At 40.9% G+C, this 23,697-nt stretch overlaps 1 protein-coding gene across 1 annotated transcript in view; it reads left to right on the top strand.

Moving 5' to 3' along the window:
- smurf2 (SMAD specific E3 ubiquitin protein ligase 2) overlaps positions 1–23,697 on the top strand; it is a 58,344-nt gene extending 34,647 nt beyond the window's left edge. Inside the window, exons 8-19 of the mRNA XM_041970152.1 lie at positions 808–1,016; positions 2,497–2,581; positions 4,710–4,868; positions 4,974–5,021; positions 9,133–9,334; positions 10,869–10,972; positions 11,207–11,321; positions 12,737–12,915; positions 13,188–13,446; positions 15,755–15,956; positions 18,830–18,905; positions 21,782–23,697. Coding sequence (XP_041826086.1) covers positions 808–1,016; positions 2,497–2,581; positions 4,710–4,868; positions 4,974–5,021; positions 9,133–9,334; positions 10,869–10,972; positions 11,207–11,321; positions 12,737–12,915; positions 13,188–13,446; positions 15,755–15,956; positions 18,830–18,905; positions 21,782–21,881 — 1,738 coding nt within the window. The 3' untranslated portion in view covers positions 21,882–23,697. The remainder of the gene's footprint in view (positions 1–807; positions 1,017–2,496; positions 2,582–4,709; positions 4,869–4,973; positions 5,022–9,132; positions 9,335–10,868; positions 10,973–11,206; positions 11,322–12,736; positions 12,916–13,187; positions 13,447–15,754; positions 15,957–18,829; positions 18,906–21,781) is intronic.

Genomic DNA, 23,697 nt, shown 5'->3' with positions numbered 1-23,697 from the left:
CATCTTCATGGGAACTACCAAGTACCTTCATGATTCATTTAAAAAAAGGCAGAGTCACAAGAAAACACATGATCAGAGTTTTTTTTTTTTTTTTTAGAGCTGGAATAAAACTTGACCACAAACCAGCAAAAGTAAAACATGATCTATTTTGTCTGGTAGCTCACAGTGTTTGTCCCACAGTGAAGAGATAAACATCTTTGTAATCAGCAGAGTCTCTGCTTTCATATGAAGGTTTGCTTGAAGTGGAGAAATTAGCAAAAGCCCTAAAGTGGACAGTGCTGTTCTTATGTTTTTGTTGAGTGTTAATGATTTTTTTTTATGCTACATGTCAGGATTGTTGCATCCATGCAAAGATCTCCTGTATAGCATTAATATCATGCTGCTGTCAGGAGGAAGAGTCTCATTTACATCTCCCATCTTTTTTCTAGTCTAGTTTTTTATTCTTTTAAACTTCCCCTTTCAATAACGTCATGTTTTCCTGGCGTCCCTGTAACTGACTCTGACTGACTGACGAGTGATGACGTCTCTGAGAAAAGAAATGGATTAATCAGCACTATAGAGTTAAGAATTTTAATCAGAGCTGTCAAACTCCCAAAGGAGTTTCACTGTCTTGATTATGGATTAAAAAATATATGGTTTTAATTATTCAGAACTAAAAATCCAGAAAAAATTTATTACTTAAGATCCCAAGTTGCAGGACTGGCTTCTATGCCAGCTCTGGCCCAATTACTCCTTTTTTTCTATTAAAAAACAGCTTTTTCCTCTCAATTGTTCTCATTAAGCGACCTGTTTTCCCCTCCCTCTTAGGCCTGCATCAGAGTACTCCAGCCCCGGCCGACCGCTCAGCTGCATCGTAGATGAGAACACGCCCATCAGCACGAACGGCGCCACGCCCACCACAGCGTTGCCGCCCGGCGACCAGCGGGCCCAAGAGAGACGAGTCCGATCGCAAAGACATCGCAACTACATGAGCAGAACCCACCTGCACACCCATCCAGACCTTCCAGAGGGATATGGTAAGGAGGGATATGCCTTTTATTTGTGAATGGAGACTCACAAAACACATTGGAAGTCCCCAAAACATATATCCGCTTTAAATAATGAATTTGAAACTGAAAATCCAGTGGAAGCTCTCTCATGAAAGCCCCTCTATGCCCACAAAGAATTGTGCCATCATTGTAGCGTACTTCTTGTTCTTGTTATTTTTCCTTTAACCCACCTGCCTCCTCAACACTGGGCTCAGTAACTCAGCGAATCCATGTCCTCATTAAGTCCAGTGCCTCTCCGATGCTGTTGCACACAAGCAGCCTGAAAATACTGGCTCCATTTTAGACAATCTAATTGTATTGATCTTGCTGTTGCAAGCTGGCGGCAGCCATTCACTCTCTTCCCCCTCTGTTTTTTTCTGCACGCAAACAATCAGGAGCATTCATGTAAAAGCATCAAGCTACAATCCATCCACACAGCCCAAGGGTTTGTTTATCCTCACAGTGAAATCGTCTGTAGGATTTAAGAGCCATCAGTCCCCTCACATTAGGATGTCTCCATGGTTGTCTCGCTATCTTATTGTGGTCTGCATAAATCTGGCTTTCATTTAACGCGGTGGACTAAATAATCACCTTGCTAGAGTTTTTATTTTTATGAGATCAGACCTAATTAGCATCGCTGTGTTGCTCAGAATCTGGAAGAAATCTGACTTAATGCTGATGGTGTCATTTATTTATAAAATTACAACCGTAAGAAAATCTTGTGGAAAATTTATCCGACTCGGATCAAAGGGCAATCCTGCAAGACATTTCCTGTAGCTTGTTGCCTCGCGTGTTATCCCAGATGTCATGTGCATATCTTGGCTCTTTGCGTTGCAGTCTTTGGATGTCTGTGTAAAGCTGTACGGGACATTAATGTAAAAGGCACCTGTGTGTGTGAATGAAACAGATTTTTCATTTCGCCAGCTCGCTGAAAAGTGCTTAACTCTGTCCTTAATCTGTCTACGAGTCAGAATTTTACCCCTGCGTGTGGAGCGTACAGCGTGCTCATAGCCGACTGTGTTTGAGGGGTTATGCGTGCGTCCATGCGAGAGCAGGTGATAGATCCGAAGGGATGCCAGCGAAGAGCTCTCTGGCAGGCAGCTCCGTGGAAATATCTCTGTCAGGCTGTGATGAATGCGCTCACGGACTGAAAAATCAGACTTCAACCCCCTACGTCTCCCCTGTCTTCCTCTCCAGTGTCCCTCACCCCGTCTCTCACCTCCTCCCTTCTCTGCCTCTTCCTGGCTGCCTTTTGGGATCGCCACTGAGTCAAGCAGTCCTTTCATGTCCATCTGTCTGATCACTCTCCTACGTAGACAGATTGAGCACAGTCTGTCTACATGTGGCACATGAATTAAACTCTTGAAATATATTTCAACGATTTGACGTACGACACGTTTTATGCCAAGGTTGAAGGAATGTGTTTAAAACCCTCGTTTATGCTTTTTTTTTTTCTGTCTTTTAACAGAGCAAAGGACGACGCAGCAAGGCCAAGTTTACTTTCTGCACACTCAGACAGGTGTCAGCACGTGGCACGACCCCAGGGTCCCCAGGTACATCCTGCAAACATGGTGTGTTACTGCGTATTGTTTGGCTCTTTTCACCATCTATAAAACACACAGTGAGACGCAGGATGGTGCAGAGGTTTGAAATATGAATTCATTAAACAGCTGAGAGCCTTTCATAGAGATTTAGTATAAAAGATGGATGCAGCCACCTTTGCCTACTTCAGAAACAGATTTTTTTTCTCATTCTAGAAATATAAATATAATTTCTATGAAGCTGTTTTCATGTAATTGTCCTTCTAACATTTTCTTCGGTTTCCTTTTATAACCAACCCATAAAGAAATTCACTCCAATTAAATTTTATTCGTTCCCTACATGTTTTTACTAATTCAACATAGTTTTGGACAAGCCCAGAACAGGCAGAAATGCTCAGCTTCTTGAGAGCCACAGTTTCTCCAACAGCCTGCAGAACCAGTATGGCGGGACTTCTGGACGGGCGTAATAAGCTGTCTAACCCGACTCTTCCGGCCAATTGTCCTCCATGAATTTGAACTCAATATCCACGACTGAAATGTGCTCAATTTTGACCAGATTTCTTCAGATATTCGACTGTTTCCATTTCCCATTGTTGTGTAGTACTTTCCTGCTGTCCTTTATAAAATATTGAAATCACTCACAGACCCATATCTGCATTGTCTGCACTAATTTGTACTTTATGCCAATTATTATTATTATTTTTTACTTGTAGACTTAAAACTATTAATGTGATGATGAAGGAATAAAAAATATCATTATCACGTAGCCTATGTTGTCGTCTCAGTGCCCCCTTTATAAAAACAACAGTGTGATGAGAGAGGTCATGGGAGCATCATCCAAGCTACTTTCTGTTTTCAGACCAATTATTTGGTTGATTTCTTCTTCGGGTAGAGGTGTTGCACACTGGTTTTGTATGAACAGCAGCACATTAAACAGCGGTATTTGCTCGCTCACTTAGAATTTAAAACACTTGATGAACTTCTGCAGGAAATGTTTGAACTCAGATGACAAAAACTGATGGAGAAATAATAAAACTGTGATCTGGGAACAGTTAGCAGGGAACCATCTGTGGATCACAGTTGTCGGGGGGGTGTGCACAAACCAGTTTAATAAGCCTGAGATGGATTTGACAGAAGTGGTGTCCTCATGAGGTTTTACTACCGATTTTTTTTTAATCACTCAGAGGCGACAGAGGCAGCCCAGACTGATACCTCAGTACAATTAATTACAGTAGTCAAGTCAAGAAAGGACAAAAGCATGCAGAGCTGTTTTTTAGATTTTACATTAACCAGGAAAACAGTTTATTCCTGATTTCTAGCAGCCTGGTTTATATTAGTATTTAAAATGTGTATGATTCTTGTATTAGAGGACGATTGGATGAATTTACTGAGCTATCCGTGGACTGTGTCTTATCCTGGTCCTCCTCTGTAGCCTGCTGGTAAGCCTGCAGTCCGACATGCTGTGAGACCTATTTCATGATACACTTCGGTCCTCTGACACAAATCTTGAAAGGCCTCACTCTGGGACCCATGACCAAACATCACGCAGGTCTCATGTGGCCCCTAACAGAGACACATGTGACCTATTGATTACCATATTCTAAAAGAATGCACATGCATGTTATCTACATGTGCTTCGCAAAATCAGGCTTTATTGCACATTTCAGTAAAGCCTCACTGATAACTTCTCTGCACTATGTCAGTAATATGAGATGGAGGACATTTTTATTGCTCCAGATAGAGGCTGTTTGTAACACCACACCTCTGACTTGGCTGAAGTCCTTTTTTTTTTTTTTTTTTTTTTTTTTTTTTTTTTTTTTTTTTGCTTTTAACCCTTGAAGCAGAAACGTTAGCGCCCGTGTGGCAAGCCTGCTGTATTTTCTTCAGCTTTTTGGTCTCCATGGAGTTGAAAGGGTTGCAGGGCAGTAGTAAATAATTTAAATGTGAGGAAGAGGAAAAATAGAATAAAAGTGGTTTCTCAGACCTCTCGGAATCTGGCTGTCCAGTTAGTCAGTGCTTTGGTATGTTCTATAACTACAGCTTGATGTGTAGAGCCTTGTCTGTCTTTTCCCCTATCCCACCCTATGATGCTTCTCTTTTTCTTTATATTCTTACATACTTTTTCTCTGTTGCACCTCAGAGATCTGAGTAATGTGAACTGTGAGGAACTTGGTCCTCTACCACCAGGATGGGAGATTCGGAACACCGCCACGGGAAGGGTTTACTTCGTCGACCACAACAACCGAACCACGCAGTTCACGGACCCGCGGCTCTCGGCTAACCTGCATCTAGTCTTAAAGTACGAGTCAAAACTCCATGAAAACAGAAAAAATCAAAAGTGAATCTGCTTTTCAAATATTTCTAAAACCAGAAATATTTTTTTTTGTCTGTTTTTTATCTGCAGTCCAAGTCCAAACGGTTCTCGAGGAGGCATTGAAAGTCAAAATGTCAGGTAAGGTTTGGGCTTCATGCCAGCAGTACACTTTACACACAGACAGGAACACACGCAGTTGGAAATCATTCATTCATTTTAGTTACTCTGCCTCCCCCTCAGTCAATGTTTTACACCGCAATACCGTGCCAAAGTGTGTTCACCACCTGTAGAGGTTCAACACTCGCCGTAGTTTCTGCAAGAACACATGCATGCACACAGAAATGCATACATGGTTCACGCCCCCACATCCCCTTCTTTCCACACAACAATTCAAACATTCCTCAGCCCTGCAGAGGTTCTAATCACGAAGGCGTTTCAGCACACAATCCGTCACAAAGCTGTCTTTGGCCAGACATCAGATAGCAGAGTGGAAACCGAGGCTGGTGCGTCTGTGGCTGAGCAGCGTCTTACATCCAGGATACCGAGCATAAATTCAATGCCCAAGTCAATGAATGGGCTAAGTGTGTGTGTGTCCGTATGTGTGGATGAGTTCACGCTTCTCTGCCTGGTACATGCCTGCATCCATGGATGCACATGCTCCGAATTTCTTCTCCCCTGGTGCAGCTGTTCAAATACATACAGCAAAATTACCCATAGGTCCTTTCTGCACAAAGGTGAAGAAGTGTACGGGTGTCTCTGTGGGCCTCCCCCCGCCTGACCTCCTTCCTTCTTGGTGCAGAGAGAGCCGGAATGCATCGATGCTCAGATCAGGTTTCTTTCTTTCCTGTTCTGATGGATCAAAGAATGTATTTTAGATTTTGGATCTGTTTTGATCCCCCTCCTACCTCCCCCTCCTCCTCCTCCTCCTCCCGTCACCCCTTTGAAGAAGCTTATAAAAATGCAGCTTGTTTTTGTGCAGGAGTTTTGAGATGAGCATGATCACAACCAAATTTTTAAATACTGATGACCCCTGTTAGTGAGCTGAATCTTTATTTTGACTGGCACATCATTCAGCCAATCAGGTGTGAGGAAAGACCTGGCTCATACCATTATGTGAAAGACTGAAAAGAAAGCGAGTGTAGTGGTATGGGCCAGATACACAGATAGTGCTTTTCAGACAGGCAGTTTAACCAGAACCAAAGTGGGTGAACTTTGTGGAAGTAAACATCAGCAGTTTGGAGATTTGGTCCTGAAAGTTGACGGTTAAGTCGTCAAGCTCCATTATAGCTTATTGATTATTTGGTCTGGTGTTGTTTTCTATTTATTTTATTTTATTGAAACCTAGCACGTAATACAGCACTTGTGTGAACGTTAGCAAGAGTAACGAAGAAAGATGGGGCCTGGTCCAGGAAAAAGTGTAGAAGTTAGTGAATCTAATGTTAAGATTTTGACGTTGATTTATTTGATTTGTTTGTTCTGGTTCTGTTCACTTTGTTTAAAAGTTTGGTGGAAATTTTAAATAGTGTCTGTGTTTGTTCGATTGAAAATACATTTAAAAAAAGGTTTTTATGAAAAAAGCTAAATGAAAGGATTATGTACCAACTCAAAAACCATTTATAATAGCTAAATATGGCTAAAATAGAAGCACAGAGTGATACTAAATGAAGAGCCAAAAGACTATATCTTTTTTTTTTTAAGTCAGATTTCCCATCACTACAGTTTAATTTCTCTCTTCTCATTTTTTGAAATGACTCTAGTTTGTGACAAAAGTCTGGAAAATCTATCAGTCATTGTGGATCTGTCAGACATCTGCCTTTTATCAGGTTAGAGATTTCAGACATTTTCAACCCCTTCTGTGCCGTCATCCCACAAAAATGTTTGATTTATGTGCCCATCAAAGTTCCAGTTTTCTATCTGCTGAAGGGGAGTATTGAGAGCATGGCTTGTACAGCTACATCGTGCCTCCGTAGCGAGAGCGCCTTCAGGTAACGCTCACCAGAGCCGTGCTCCTCAGTAAGCAGCTGGAAAGAGAACAGAGATCCATGGGGCCTATGAGGGAAAGCGCCAGAGACGACGGAGCAGCAACATGTGATTTATGGGTGAAAGTGCAGGGAGAGATGCTCCCGCGCCTCCTCCCACCCTCTGAGCTGTCTGCCGTGTTTGGGTGCTGTCAGGAAAGTGCCCTTCCTTTCCCTCTCCCGCCTTCCCTCCTTCTGAGTCTAGTCTGCAGGAAATAAAAGGATTCATTAGAAGGTCTCGGCCATCCTATGGGGCCCTGTGGCTTCCTGGGATAGCAGGAAGTGACTGAAAAGCCAAATTGCATTCTGCATTCTGCAGTGCAGACACCAGTAACCAAACTCAGTCACTTTGCTCAAGAAAAATGGTCATTGTGGTGAGGGGAGAATGCAGTGTGCTGGGTGGATACTGTAAAGTAGCAATCTTCAGCTAAGTGAACGCTAAATTATTTTTTTTATCCTGAAATGGGCTTACAGATATGTCTGGTTTCCTCTGAGATTTCTGTTTCGTGTTCTCTTTGTAACTACCTGATGAAAAGTCAGCATAACGATTATTTTAACCTTGGCACCACTTTGAGTATTAATATCCTCGCTGCATGGGCACAGACTGATATCCGAGTCCACCACCTTCGTTTTCTCAGCTCTACAGTGTGGTGTTTATGACTGTGTTCAGAGTGAACGCCTGCTACCCCCCACCAAAGTGCAAAAGGCCACTGTGGAAATAATCCTTTAGTGCCGGCTCCATAAAGGCTCTTTTGACTGGTTTTGTATTGTGGGCCCCTCTCCCTACTGTCTCACCTTCCGCAGGCTTCTGCCTAAACCCATTTTAGGACTTGTACACTTCACCCAGCATCTGCTGAAGCAAACAGCCTCACAATTCATAAGGTGTTCAGGGTAGATGGATTTAAAAGCAGGAAGGCTTATACAGTGAAAACTTGCAGACATTTTGAGAAAAATTATTAACAAAAACACAATCTTGTCTTTTCCATTTCAACTTATCACTGTATTTAAATCACAGATTGTATATAAAAGATGGCTTCAGTCACAGCAACTACACACACCAATACATTACAGACTTGCCAGTCACAAGATTGCCCTTCATCATACCCCCTTGTCTTCTATTTTGCTCCAAATGGGATTAAAATACACAAACAGAACATATTTTGGGGAAAAATACTTGTAACTAGTGACCAAGATCGTAAAGGAAGCAGGAATTTTCTTACAAAGGTAAGTGCAAAGTATGGCAATAGTCCCTTAGATTTTTATACAATTAGATGTGTTCTGGATTTTTATTTTTTCATGTTTCATCTTTCTCTTTATCCGGACGAGCTGCCCTCTGCAGGTCAGTAGAGGGACTGCAGGTTCTCTGAATCTTTTACATTCAGACTTTGAACAAGATTTATGATGAAAAAATATTTTAGTGCATTAAAATAGTTAAAACCATAAGAAAAACATAAATTAGATTATGAATATTGTAACAACATAGTTTAACCTGTAGTTTTCTAATGTGGCGTGTTCAGTTTTTCTGTTTTGCTTGTCAGAAAGCAGACTTTGGCTGTTTCACATGCTGTGTTTCTGCAAATAGCATTATGATTTTAGGATCATGAAGCAAATGAGTGGTCCTCTATCTTACATTATACAGACTTTTAAAGTTGTCAGAAAGTTCCTGCATGCCTGTAAGAGCTGGTGAGTCTGCATCAGCTCAAATGTTAATGACTCATAAGCAGCTGAGCATCTATAAAAACATTGTTTTAGTTCAGCCATGCCTGTTAGACCACCAGGTCATTGCCAGAAGCAGAGAGCTGGAGAGGAAGATGTCACACAGTGGCAGTGAGTGAATAAAGGAGATGTCTTACCTTCAGTAATTCCACCTACAGTATATGTGTGTGTGTCTGTCTGAGAGGCAGCTGTTTGACTTGATGTGCTTCCCAGATGACCTCAGTGTGTTTACTCTTCGTTCTCTGCTCTCAGCAAAGCGTGGAGAAAGAACTCATGACTAGAAGGCTGTGTTTTGAGGTCTTGGCTGTGCTCATGTTATTTTTGCACTAGTTCTTGCTTACTTTTTTCTCGCAAGTGATTTTGTTTGTAGCCGGCATTGGTACATCTAAGACATTACATTTTTGTCATCTTTCCTGCTCCTCCTTTTCTGTCTCTCTGCCTCGGCTTGTTGCTCTTTGCTTTATCGTCGCTATCTCTCTCTCTCTCTCTCTCCCTCCATCCTTTTACCTTTTCAGTCGTCAGAACCAGATGAAGGATCAGGCCCAGCAGGCTCTGGTGTCCCCCAGTCAGCTCCCAGAGGAGGCAGAGTGCCTCACGGTGCCCAAGTACAAGAGGGACCTTGTTCAGAAGCTGAAGATCCTCCGTCAGGAACTGTCCCAGCAGCAGCCTCAGGCCGGCCACTGTCGCATTGAGGTGTCCCGTGAGGAGATCTTTGAAGTGAGTGTAGAAAGGTTGAAGGAAAATCATGTCCTCGTACCATCTAAACCTCACAGTGGCTGCCATTTACTTTCATTCTTATTTTTATTTACATTTTTTTATTCTTATTTTTAGCTTGTTTTTTTTTTTCAAGAAGGTTTCAACTTATCACTTTTATTCTTTTAGTTTTTAATTTTTATTTATTTTTTATTGTTATTTTCAATGGTTTTATTTGTTTTTTATTCTTTATTCTTTATGTAATTTATTTTGTATTATTTATTTTTCTCTTAAGGCTTTGAAACTTGGTACATAACTTCATCTTGAGGGAAATTCAGTTATCAAAGTCTTAGCTGGTATGAAACCACCTTGCACTGAAGATGATCCAAAACTTTCTATTTAATCTCATTTTGCAATTAATGCCACTACATTTTATACCTTACAAACTGAGCAACCTGTGCAATAATTTAATTATAGCGGAGCTGCGTTTCATTCCACACATTATTTATAGGTTTCAGGTTATTTTAAAAACCCTGTGATGATGTTTGTCTTTTGTTCTTTTTATCTTCTCCAGCAAAGGTCATTGCCCACAGCAGTTTGGCTGTGAGAATGATTTCTATGATGTGTGAAGGCACTCTCTTCAAAAATCTAAAGCAGACTTCTTGTTTCAGAGGAGGATTTTATCAGTCGGGGGAGTCTGTTTTATTTTATTTTTTCCCTGCATCTAGGAGTGCAGGCCCTTCATCAGAACAACACCACCTGCAACAAACTGCCTGACCCTCATAAAATATGCGCTGGAATGTGCTGGAACGGCAGCGTCTGTTAATCTGAACGAAGACATTTTTGTTGGCTGATCTCAATGTGAGAGAGGGTGGGAGGATAGGGGGTGTGTGTGGGTGAGGGGGGAGACTAAGGACGCCTTGAGGTTGAGCAAGACATGACTGCATAGCTTCTCCAGACCGACTGAAGCGTTACATTATGCCTGAATAGGAAAGTGTTTGCTGGGGAACTGTCAGAGCTGTCTCTGTGTATGTGTGTGTATATATATATATATATATATATATATATATATATATGTATATATATATATATATATATATATATAATATAGATAAGACAGTCCCATTTCTCCTACAGCACCCCTCACTTGTCTGCTCTGTCTTTAGGGCATAGTGGAACCTGGCAGTGGAAGAGTTTGTGTTATTAGAGTCTTATGGCTGTGTTTATTATAACTGCCTCTAATCCTCTTTAAATGAGCCCTCCTCCTGACACTGTGAGCCGTGTGCATGTCGGATCAACACTGTCTGAGGTGGAGAGATCTTCGCCTCACAACAGTGGAAGAAAAAAATGGGATGTCTGCTGTAACGCCAAAATACAACTTTCTTGTTCCTTTCAACATTGATTAATTACAGTAAATGTGTGTTTAAGACCTCTTAATACCATATAATACCTTTCAAAGCAGTCCCAGTCTTTAAAATGACCATTTAAGTGAAACTTAAGATGGTTTTGCGTCAGCAGCTGGCGGGGTAAACATGAGGTGTTTCTGTTCATCTTGCAGGAATCGTATCGGCAGGTGATGAAGATGAGGCCAAAGGATTTGTGGAAAAGGCTAATGGTGAAGTTTAGAGGTGAAGAAGGCCTCGACTATGGAGGAGTGGCCCGGTAAGAAGCACTGACGATAAAACACAAAAACCTTTGTCTTTGAAAATGCTGTGTCACTTCTGACATGCAGAGCCTTCTCCTGTTGGGGGAGCCAAAGGAGACACTCAATGATGTTTTGATTGTTTAGGAGCAAGTCATTTCTTCATCATGAGTATTCAGAAGTTTGAGTTATAGCGTAGAGGATATAGGTGATATGTTTCTCATCTTTCCCCCTCCTCTATCTCCTCTGTGCAGGGAGTGGCTCTACCTGCTGTCGCATGAGATGCTGAACCCATACTACGGCCTGTTCCAGTACTCACGCGATGACATCTACACGCTGCAGATTAACCCAGACTCTGCTGTCAATCCTGTGAGTCACAGTCATTTTCAAACAAACTTTCAAATTTTGCATGTAGAAAATGATGATTTTTTTCTACACAGTGTGATCAGTGGGTGGAGGTAAAGAATGATCAGAGAGAAGTGTTGGAGTGTAACTTGGAGGAGTACCACTAAATTTTATATTTATGTGCACAAATGCAGCTTGGCAAAAAAATTCACCATACATGTGTGTATGAGTGTTTGCTGATCTCAGTTTTAAAATGGCAAAACCCACCTCTCCTGACATGTAATGCTCATTTATTTATAGCAAAATATTGCAAACAAGAAACAAAACGCACAAAATGAAAACTAGTTCACAGACTCAGCTACAAATTTGAAACATGAAACACTCAAACAAAAAATGTGTGATACATTTAACTGTGTTTGTATATATTAATATATATAAATAAATAAAGTGTTACCATCTGCTGTTGCATCTCAGGCATTTCAGGTCACAACACTCACAAATAAATCTTGAAAGGACAGATAATGACGTTGCTCTGTTGTGACACCCTGGTTGTGGAGAGCCAAACCAGTTCTCAGCCAGAACCAGCAGCCCTGAAACAGCATTTTAACCTCTTTGGCTAAAAGAGGGTCCGGATGCACTGATGAAACTCCAGCTGCCAGCAGCTTGTTATAAGGCAGGAATCATGTACTCAGTCTGCAGAGGAGACTGAAATGAGAAGAATATAAGGGTTATAAGGGTTAATCTCTCCATGTTCTCCACCGTTCTTTTACATACATGAGCGTTCATATTTGTTAATCTTAAGTGTTATTCATGAATGCTTTGGTAATGAGCAAAGGGTATAATGTAAAATAATCAGTTTTATTTTAACATAATAAACTGATATTAAAGGGTACTCTGTACTCTTTGGAGCACATGTTCCCCTTTATAAGAAGAATCAAGCCATCAGTCTGCCTTATAAGTTGTTTCCTCCTCTATATTTTTGCATTAACTGCTGTTTGTTGCCTCCAAACAAACACACAAAGAATTTTGTGAGGTTTAAATGCTCTGTTCTACAAAAAATGGTGCTGAGCAGTGATATATTGTACACCATGCTGGAAATGAGTGCATTGAACTGACAGAAACCATCAGAGGCTGCACTGTGTTTTTAACTCTTGTTGCATAACTTCATACCTCCGTTGAACTATAGCGTCCAGTTTGTAGGAATAATCTAGTCATCAGAAGATGTCTGCATGAGTGATGCGGCTGATTTACTGTTATGTTTGGACTCCTGCCTGGTTATTTACAGCTCGTATCATGTAGAGACAGCTTTATATTGTCTTGTCTGATTCATCTGGGTAAACACCTCAGGAGTCAAAGAGGTTTAAATGCTTTGAAGCTCTGCTGGTAACTCGCTGCTTTCTTATCATTTGGAAACTGAAAGTCTTTTCTTCTCCCTGCAGGAGCACTTGTCTTATTTTCATTTTGTGGGCCGCATCATGGGGATGGCAGTGTTCCATGGCCACTACATAGACGGGGGCTTTACCTTACCCTTCTACAAACAGCTGCTGGGAAAACCCATCACATTGGACGACATGGAGTCTGTCGACCCCGACCTGCACAACAGCCTTGTTTGGATCCTGTACGTATATGATATGTTGGGATTTCTTGTGTTCTACTCATAGAAGCTACAGCAAAATCTTAAATGGAAACCACTTCTTTTACCTTGACAACAGCGCCCTCCAGGGGGTTTTTATCTAACTTTTAACATCAGGAATCTTAAAAAAAAAAAAAACTCACAAGTGAAACCAGATGCAGAGTGTTTAATTAGGACATAGCTGTCTATATTTAGCCTTCCCGTCTCACTATTAAAACCTGTTTTTTTTTTTTATTTACGTCTTATTCTGATGCCAGGGACAATGACATCACAGGTGTGCTGGACCACACCTTCTGTGTAGAGCACAATGCTTACGGAGAGATCATCCAGCATGAACTCAAGCCCAACGGCAAAAGCATCCCGGTCACCCAGGACACCAAGAAGGAGTACGTCCGCCTCTATGTCAACTGGCGTTTTCTGCGCGGTATTGAGGCTCAGTTCTTGGCTCTGCAGAAAGGCTTCAACGAGGTCATCCCCCAACACCTGCTCAAGGCGTTTGACGAGAAGGAGCTGGAGGTACCGCGGTGTCTAAATGTTTACACGTTAGGCTGAAACCTGATGTTCACAGCCACTAACACAAAACTTTTCTTACTATCTGAAGTTAAATCAGACGAAACTTCTGCCTTCGGGTAGTTAGGATTACCTCAATTATTTCTTTTTGTGAAATACAACAATAATTATTATTTTTCTCCAGAGCAGGATCCTTACATATATTTTATTAGCATTGCTTTTTAACCAGGAGTGTTTAACTCATTTTAAATCAGGGGCCACATCCAGTTAAATAATTACATAATAACCTATAAATACGAAAAAAAAAAAACTAATTTTTCCCTTTGTTTTAGTGAGAACTACCAGTACATCATCAAGATTCATTTACCATTCATAAAGTATCTTATAAGAAGACAAATAATGAACAAGCTGAAATTTTCTTGAGGAAAAATTAGTGCAGATATTAACCATATTTAGCCTCATTTTAACATTTGTATGTGCATTTACACGGTTTCACATTATGATTAGAAAAGCTTTTCAACAGCCAGAAGTTGTCTTACATGTGCATACATGTACATTTCTACATCTGTGTAGTAATCCTGTCCACCTGAACCCACTCACCTCATAACACACCTGAAGTCAGATCGATTCAGTAAGAAAATCTTTATAAAAGATAAACTATAAAAGATAGAACACGTTATCACCCCTGGTTTGGAAGTGTTTCATATTTAAAAGTGAAAAAATGCAACCTCGTGTAAACAAATTTTCTTATTTCCATCCTGTGAGCAGGCTGGTTTTGTCCAGTCTGTAAGCTTGACGCTGCTGCTTTAAACTGAATGACTTGGGTCAAATGTTTTGGGTATCGTTCTCCAAGAACTGGTGTAACTGAGTCCGGTTTGTATGCTGCCTCGCTCACACCCTCCTTTTCAGATCTGCCCCCAATCTTTCTTTGGTACTGAGATGAGGGTTTACCGATGGCCACTACATAACTTTGCTTTTGTTATCCTGAAGCCACTGTGTTACTACTTTGGTGGTACGCTTAGACATTGTCCATTTGGAAGACCCATATATGCCCAAGCTTTAACTTCCTGGCTGATATCTTAAGATTTTGCTTCAATATTTCCACATAATGTTCTTTCCTCGTGATGCTGTCTATTTTTTTTAAGCTCACAAGTTCTTCCTGCGGCCAAACTGTCCCACATCATGATGCTTCCACCCTCTTACTTCACAGCTGGGATGGTGTTCTTAGGCTTTTCCTCCAAATGTAACGATGGTCATTATGGTGATCAGGCCAAAGGACATGTCTCCAAAAATGAAGGTCTTTGTCCCTGTGTGCATTTTATAACTTCACTCTGGCTTTTGGAGTTATAGCGTCTTTCTTGCTGAGTACAGGCCTTCGTTTAGCTGTGGATAATGACTGTCTTACCACCTTCAGCTAGGCTCTTCACAAGGTCTTCAGTTTTTGTTCTGGGGTTGATTCACATGTTCATCTCTGGGACACAGAAGCCGCTTCCTTCCTTAGCAGTATGCTGCCTTGACATTCCTGTAGTGTTTATATTTGCACATAATTGAAGAGAAAAATCCATCAGTCTTTAATAATAATATTAAAGCATTTTTTCATACAAAGAAATTGCAACACAAAGTGCTTTATATTAAAACATGATAAACATCTTGACCCATCAAGTCCTCAAGACCACAAACCCATGAGTCACACATATGCACACATACACAACATGCAACCACGCACACATATAAACACACACATACATAAAATAATATTCTCTAAAAGTGCTGACGTAGCCCTCGCTGACTGTACTGGGGAAACTAAAACGCTCCCAGTTTAAATAAAAGATGGCTGAACTAAAAATAAGATGGAATAAAAAAAGATAAAATAAATTATAAGATGAAAAAAGAACACTAGAAAATTGGACAGCTGTTTCTGACTGAGCAGAAACATGCACAGTCGTTGTCTGCTGGGGGTAACTTCGTAGGGCTCTGGCAGTGCTGCTGCTGGGTTGTTGTCCTCCTGCGGCCCCCTCCACGTCTCCTGGCATCTCCTCTGTGCTCTCAACACTGTGCTGGGAGACACAGCAAACCTTGCTACAGCATGCTTTAATTAGCCGTCTAGATGAACAGCACTACCTGAGCAACTTCTGTGGTTTGCAGATGCTGCCTCATGGTCCCTCTAGTGGTGTGGGCACTGGCAAAATGCAAACGTGATGAAAATTTAACTTCAGACAATGAGAAGAAACTTTTTATGCAGTGTACGTAAACTTCTGACCTCACCAATAGATGTCACATTGCTAACATGTTGAAATAATTTCTCTATCTGCAGCTGATTGTTTGCGGTTTGGGGAAAATTGACATCAACGACTGGAAGTCCAACACACGGCTTAAACACTGCACTCCAGACAGCAACATCGTCAAATGGTTCTGGAAAGCCGTGGAGTCATTCGACGAGGAGCGCAGAGCCCGGCTGCTGCAGTTTGTCACGGGATCGTCAAGAGTTCCCCTGCAAGGTTTCAAAGCCCTCCAAGGTAAAAAAAACAAAAACAAAAAAAAACAAAACAAACTTCATATTATTCAGGTTCTGTAGCTTTAAAAGGTTTACTCACTTTGTTGCTCACAGTGAGGCCGACAGTCTAGAGTTTGTTTTTGGGACTCTGTGAGTCTGTGTCTCTGGGTTGCTCTGACCCGACATGAACCCTCCCTGCCTGCTCGTAGCGCCATGGTTCAGCCAGTCCGTCCTGGCAGAGTGCTGCCCAGACACAGAGCATCCAGGCAGGATGAGTACAAGGTGATCCACTGGCAGACATCACCTTTCCACACCTTATGTAACACAACCATCTTTCATGGCCTGTAGCAGTGGGCGGACAAACACTGTGCTTCTTCCTCTGATGTTCAGCAGAATGAAAGGGTTTGTTCTCAGTAATAAATGCTTTGAGTTTTAGGGCAAACTGAGTCACTAATATAGATTTTTGTTTCCTTTTGTGTTTTGTTGTTATGCTTTAACAGTGTGACATTTGAAGCTTGTCTTTGGTAATACAGACTAGTTTCTTTCCACCAGGTCCCAGTAGCTATTGTTTGTCTCAGACCAGCAGCTATCTTCTGCCCGGTGTGATCTGTGTGAAGACATTTCGTTTTCACGTTGAAATCCGCGTCAATAAAATGTTGCGCGACATTTATATACCACTCTATGATGCGGCTTGACCACAGGTCCGCAGCGGTGGCGAAACATTGGACTGTAGCCACGTCCTTCACAACACCCTCACAACACTCATCATCCAGGGCAGGGAGAGACACCACTAACATGGAGACGAGATGGCAGCGATGCCGTTTGTCTAACGTGTTGATGAGTTTCTTAAATCCCGGGTTGTTCACTGTGTTAACTGAGAAAAAGTTCTGTTTGTTTATAACGTTTATTTCTCTGTGTCTCTGCAATATTTAGTCACGACTCACAAAAATTGAATTTTTCTATTTTCTTGTGTCGCGTCGCAAGCCCCCTTGTGCACGTCTGTCTGAACTAGCGCAACATTTCACATGCATGAATGTCGCCTGTCGCTTGGCTGGAGGAGGGCAGCGACTTCCGCCTCATCGCGCAAGTTCGATAGCACATTGCTCCTGTGTCCGGCCCATAACAGGCGAGGTGTTTACAACTCACGCTGAATAAAACTAAAGCAGACGGGGCTGTGGGAGGAGTCTGCAGCAGTGGGAGGAGTCTGCAGCAGTGGGAGGAGTCTGCAGCAGTGGGCGGAGTCTGCAGCAGTGGGAGGAGTCTGTAGCAGAGCGCTGCAATGCCTGCTGCTCTCGATTTGCAACTGAAAACAGCACAAGAGGAAACTGAAAAGGACAAAAATAATCGGATCCTTTCATCTTTATGATCGTTGAAAACCCAGATCGTAATTGCTATTAAAATTCGATTAATCGCCCAGCCCTACTCTGCATGTTTTATATTATTGTCAGTGCTCAGCTTTTCTTAGTTTTTTTTATGGTGGGGATCCTGGTGAGATAGAGCAGAAGTCTGATTGATTCCTACCAGGCTTGATAAAAATCACCCTTTAATGGCAATAATTATTTTTCAGATTTATCAGGACTTTTTTTCCCCATCTAATTTATAGTTCTTTTCAGAATTATGTTTATCTTTGCTTGTTAAATTTTCTTTACACTACTCTTTTATTTTGCTTTTATTTTCCATAAGACTAAATGATTTCATTGATAAGTACAGTCTACTGTGTGAACAATATGGATTTAGAAAAGTCGGAGCACTTCACTGACACTAATGAATTATACTGAACAGATAACAGATGCAATTGATAGAAGAGAATATACAGTTGGTGTATTTTTGGATTTGCAGAAGGCGTTTGATACGGTCGATCATAATTTACTTCTTGATAAATTACATGTTACGGAATAAGAGGAGTTGAACTTGAGCGGTTACAGAGTTATTTAGCGAACCGATATCAATTTGTACATGTAAATAATACAGATTCAGAGTTATTACAGGTATCATGTGGGGTGCCACAGGGCTCTGTACTAGGCCCTTTGTTTATATTGTTTATTAATGATTTGTGTCTTGTGTTGAAGTGCATTTTATTTGCTGATGATACAACTTTTTTTTGCAGCGGACACAACTTAAAACAGCTTCTGGATACAGTGCAAAATGAGTTTGAGTTTATTAACCAATGGTTGGTTGTCAACAAATGATCTCTCTTTGGAAAAACAAAATGTATGATATTTGCAAAACTAACATCAAATAGTTACAATAAAATTAAAATAATCATGAAATTGACATAGTTAGAGAAATTAAGTTTTTAGGCGTTAATCTAAACTGGAAATCACATAAATTATGTCAAAACCAAGATGTCAAAATCTATTGCAATACCGTACAAAGTAAAGGACTATCTGTGTCAGAAATTACTTTTTATTTTATTTAACTCATCGATTGTTCCATATATGACTTGTTGTGTAGGGATTTGGGGAAACACTTATCACACAACCACGAGTTCAGTTTTCCTACTGCAAAAGGCGGCCATATGTATACTTTGTAAAAAAAAAACAAAAAAAAAAGTATTGTTAAACCAACAAATCCATTTATTTAATTACACATACTGAAATTTAGAGATCTAGTAGATTAAAACACAATTCAAATTATGTATAAAGTTAAAGGTAATCAATCGCCATTCTGTTTAAAAAGAGGGAGAAATGTTATGAACTTGGAGGAAATGAAATGTTTAGCAAACCCAGGGTACAGATAAATGTTAGGTTTCACTGTGTATCTGTCACTGGTGTCAAACTGAAACCGCTGTTCTGATAACTTAAAAATAAGTTCTGTAATAATTTTGTACTCTAATACCCAGACATGTTTACAAGATGCAGATGGTTTACTTTGTTTAATTGTGTTTTTCTACAGGCGCTGCCGGCCCACGGCTCTTCACCATCCACCAGATCGATGCCAGCACCAACAACCTTCCCAAAGCTCACACCTGGTAAGCAAAACCATCACAACTAAAGAAGCCTCTGATCGCATGAGCCATGTCTAAACAGCCTGGAGCTAAAAGATCATTTTAGTCCTCTGTCTTTTGCAATTCCTCTGAGGCTCAAGGTGTGGGTAGATCTGAGAGTTAAACAGCAAAGAAGGAAGGGGGTGTCCTCTCTAAATCATTGCTGCTGTGCAGATGTTGGAGACACAGGTCTGATCGTTTATATGGGCGATAAATGATCATGAATGTGGTGACAGACATTATGAACAGGGTCTGAGATACAACTCAGGGAAGGACCTTTTACTAACAAAGTAGCTGACAGATGGTAGAAAGGATTCATGCTGCAGATATGTCAGAGCAGGACACATTCACCTCTGCTCCATGAAATCCGCCCTTTTTTACTGTATTGTATCAGCAGAAAGAGCCACCTTCCCGTGGGTAAACGTTAGACATCCAATGGTCAGTAAATGCAGCATGTAATGTACTTGTATATGTTGTTCTAAATCATTTCTACCATGTTCTAGATCATAATTCAGAATTCATATATCATCTTACCAGCCGTCTCCATGGTGAAAATTTCCATCATAAAACCATCAGATGTGACGACTGAAGTTAAACAGCCAAGATTGATGAAAAAACTCTGATAAAACTGATGATCTGGATAAAAACACGTTTTTTCCCTTTTATCATTGAAGTGTGAGTGTTTGTGCAACAGTGATAAAAGTCCTACAGCAGCATCACCCAAAGTAAACACCTGCTGATAAAATACATCACTGGCTGTTTGTTTCACAAGTTTTTCTTCACTTTTTACATTAGATGACCACTTTAGTTGTAATAATCAGCTCAATGTTTAATCAAATCTAGACCTATGAAAAGGTCTGATTTTTCTGGTCAGCGCTCCTGTCTGGCCCCCATCAGAACTTTTCTAGACCAGCCCCCTGCATAGCTAAGTACCAGCCAACTGCTGTGTTAGAGAAGGTCCTGCCAAAAACAATACTACCAGAGAGCCACTAGAGCAGACACGTTGGTGCAAAACGTGCAAAATCACGTTTGTGCAAAAACAAAAATGCAGGAAAAGTGCAGGTGTGGCTCATCTTTTCCATCTCGCCTCTCCACGTCCCGCCGTCATAGCAGAGAAATGACGGATGTATGGGGCTTTTCATGCCACACATGCGTTAATTGCACTAAAAATATTAACACAATTAATTAAATAAACTAGCTAATGCCCTTAACACGTTATTTTTGACAGCCCTAACAGCCCAACATAACATTTCTGACGTCCATAACCTCGTCCTGACATTTTTGGGTTTTCTCTTTTTTTAGTAGGACACAAGTCATTCCCCAAGATTACTGTAGAGGAGGCAGAGTTGCTTGTTTTTGTTGGATTTTTAGTTTTTAGGTAAGGATGAAATGATGGGACTGCCATTGAATAGTATACCCGGTATCTCATCCATGATTATTGTTTGGTGGAAAACCATTCAGCTAGACGAACCCTGTAAGATCGGCTACATCATTAGAATTCATGCAAACATTGAAATTAAGTCTACATTGGGACGGCAGTGACTTAGGTGGTAGAGCGGGCTGTCCAGTGACCGGAAGGTTGGTGGTTTGATTCCCACTCCCCCAGTTATCTGTCGTTGTGTCCTTCGGCAAGACACTTGCTCCAGTGTTGGCGTCACTGGTGTATGAATGTGGATGAATGTTCGGTGGTGGTCAGAGAGGCCGTAGGCACGGATTGGCTGCCACGTTTCCGTCAGTCTGCATCAGGGCAGCTGTGGCTACACAATTAGCTACCATCACCAGGTATGAGTGAGGAGTGAATGAATAATTGGATACACAATGTAAAACACTTTGGGTGCCTTGAAAAGCAAATCTAAATCTAATCCATTATTATTATTACTACATCCACATGGAGACTGAACTTCCAGAAGTGTGTATGTCCACATCTAAACCTGTCTCTGTGTGGACATGGCCTAAATTAATTTAAACCAAAATGAACCATGTAACATATGTGCTATAGTTATAAAAGAACTGGTCCATTTTCTTTCACTTCCAATCCATAACTAATGGCCTCAAGTTATGGGCTCAACACACGGGAGGCGATGTCGCTCCTTCTCCATTCATTTCTTATGGAGGCAAAAATTACTGCCCTCCTCCGCCCAAGCGACAGGCAACATTTGTGCATGTGAAATGTTTCGGCCGTTCACGTAGACGTGCACACGGGGGCTTGTGACGCGACACAGGAAAATAGAAAAATGTCGCATGGCACTACAACCAACCAGCGAGGGGCTTTACTTGAGTGACCAATGAGCTGAGAGCAGGCTAGACAGCGCAGCCTGCAGACACTTCCAACATGGAGGAACAGATCATTTTAGCCGTGTCTGTCTTTCCCAGACTTTACAATATTATTATGAAGATTATAGAGATGTAAATAAAAAGGCAGCCACGTAGCGCCAGGGTGAATTTGTCCGAACGTAGGTCCTGGATTTATTTGGATCAGCCTTGAGATCCGCCATCAAATGATGATATTCACCATTCTGTTTCTATACATAAAATACATAAAGTTGCTTCCTGTCAGGGTAATTTTCAGGAGTAAAAGTAAAAAATTGTATTTAAACCCTAAAAGTCTGCCTGATCCTGTTTGTGTTTACATGTTGTTGCTGTCTACTCTTGGACGGGTTGTACTGGAAGACATTTCATTGTACTTGTGTAACGCACTTATATAATGACAATAAAGTTAAGTCTAAAAGATCTTATTTCCTGGAAGAAAAGCTCCTACAGTCCAGATGCAGCTTGTATCTGTCCAAGACATGATGTCTTGTTACATTCCTGTGTAATCATTTATACCATGATCTTAAGGTCTGTTTCCACTGTTTTTGCAGTTTTAACCGGATCGACATTCCTCCCTACGAGAATTATGACAAACTCTACGACAAGCTGCTCACTGCCATCGAGGAGACGTGCGGCTTCGCGGTGGAGTGAGTCGCAGATGCTAACAGGACTCCGCAACGACCAGAAGCAACATGGCTTGACCATGAAGAGCCACCGTCCACAAATCGGTCCATTCAGAAGGAAGGTGGAGGAAGGGGTGGGGGGGTGTCACTGATGGTTGTTTTAACCAGAGAGGCTCATACTCTGAGGGGACATGTGGCTGAGCTAAGATGTCTAGAAAATATCATCTGACCTCCTTAATATCTTTTTTTTTTATCATTGAAAAGGATTTCTTCAGCTGCTAATAACTCTTTACTAACTTTTTTTTTTAAAAGGTCATTTTAACATTTAAAAGGATAGATTATTCCATGTAGCAACGCTCCGTCTTACCACGCTGAACACACGGTCAGTCCACTCTGAAACAATAGCCACATTTACCAGACTGGTTTGTTTGCTAGAGGGCAGGGTTATCACCGGGTGCCCCAACCACTTGGGAAAAGACAAAAAAAACAAAACAAAACAATGCAAAACACTAAATTTGGGCCGTTTGGTGCCTCGAAGCGAACGTAAAGCCACGGATGTAGACGTGTGGTGGGGGATGAGAAGGCGAAACTAGCTGTCGACTCTTTACAACCTTCTCCAAAGACAACAGCAGGGACCTCTGCTCCTGAGCGCTGCATTCCCAGAAACCCTGTTTCACACGTTTGACAGCTAGCTGTGTTTGGGGGGAAAAAAAAGAAGAGTAAATGATTGAATAGCTTGAAATGTGATATTTTTGTATAACAGGGAAAATTGAGAAACAATAAAATTCTATATAATATATATAATTTATTGCTCTTATATTTCAGAAACCCCTCTTTTTCCATTGTTTGAGAAAAATGTAAATCTTTTACATGTTACTGTTTAAATTATAGAAGATAATTTGTGAAAGCAGAGTTCAGCTTGACTGAATCTCACTAAAAGGATGCTGTGGTTTATTTCTTTGTTGAATCTCTGCTATACAGCGAGAGGCTTGTAAAAGGAAATTAAAAAAAATGTCCTGAGTGCCATAATTGTTTTTAAAAGACTGAATTTCTGCAAAATTTTAAGCTGACCCTTTAAATTCTTCTGGTTTTCATCCTTGAGCTGCATATGGTGATGTACAGATCAGTTTTAGTTGGACTACTTTAAGGAGTCTACTATTCATATATAATGGTATTTTCTCAGAAGAGCTCAAAGTCCATCTTTCTCTGCTTTGTTCTGCCTTCATGTCATATTGGAAAAAGAAAAACCTTGACTACCTTCCAGCCATGTGGTGCTAAATAGCATTGAATTATTTGTTTTGTATTATCGACTATGCTCACTGACATACTACTGCTGAAAATGCACAGTACACTTACTCATCCTCATACCTGTTTGTGGTCAAAACCGCCCCAAGTGGCCACATTCTCAGGAGATGTCATGTGTAGTTTGTGATGTCAGATTAATTTAAAACTAATCCTGGCCATTTGCTTTGATTTCCTCAAGGTTAAAGGGTTAAATAAAAGAAGAAAAGTCTTGTCATTTGCTTTGATTGTGCCCACAGCAGACCATTAACACACAGTAGTTGTTGCATGTCTCCATATGTGCTTTTGGTTGGGACTGAGCGGAATGAAACGAGCTGTTTTAAGCCTGCTTTACAGTCCTATCAGTGATGTTTTTATGAGAGAAAGCGAGATTGTTTTCTATGATGACAAATGAAATTCTTGAATGTTTTTAAAAAGATGCTGCCTGTCTAGCAATCTCTTAAGACCGTGGACTGTTCTTAACATTTGCATACAATAAAAAAAAAAAAAAAAAAAGTTTCTTTGACAAACGTATGCAAAGTGAAAAAAAGTGTCCTCAGATG

This window comes from Melanotaenia boesemani, chromosome 2 (genome assembly GCF_017639745.1).
Source record: "Melanotaenia boesemani isolate fMelBoe1 chromosome 2, fMelBoe1.pri, whole genome shotgun sequence".
NCBI classification, from domain to species: domain Eukaryota; kingdom Metazoa; phylum Chordata; class Actinopteri; order Atheriniformes; family Melanotaeniidae; genus Melanotaenia; species Melanotaenia boesemani.
Note: the sequence above shows the minus strand (reverse complement) of the source record. Positions and strands in the feature narration are given on the sequence as shown.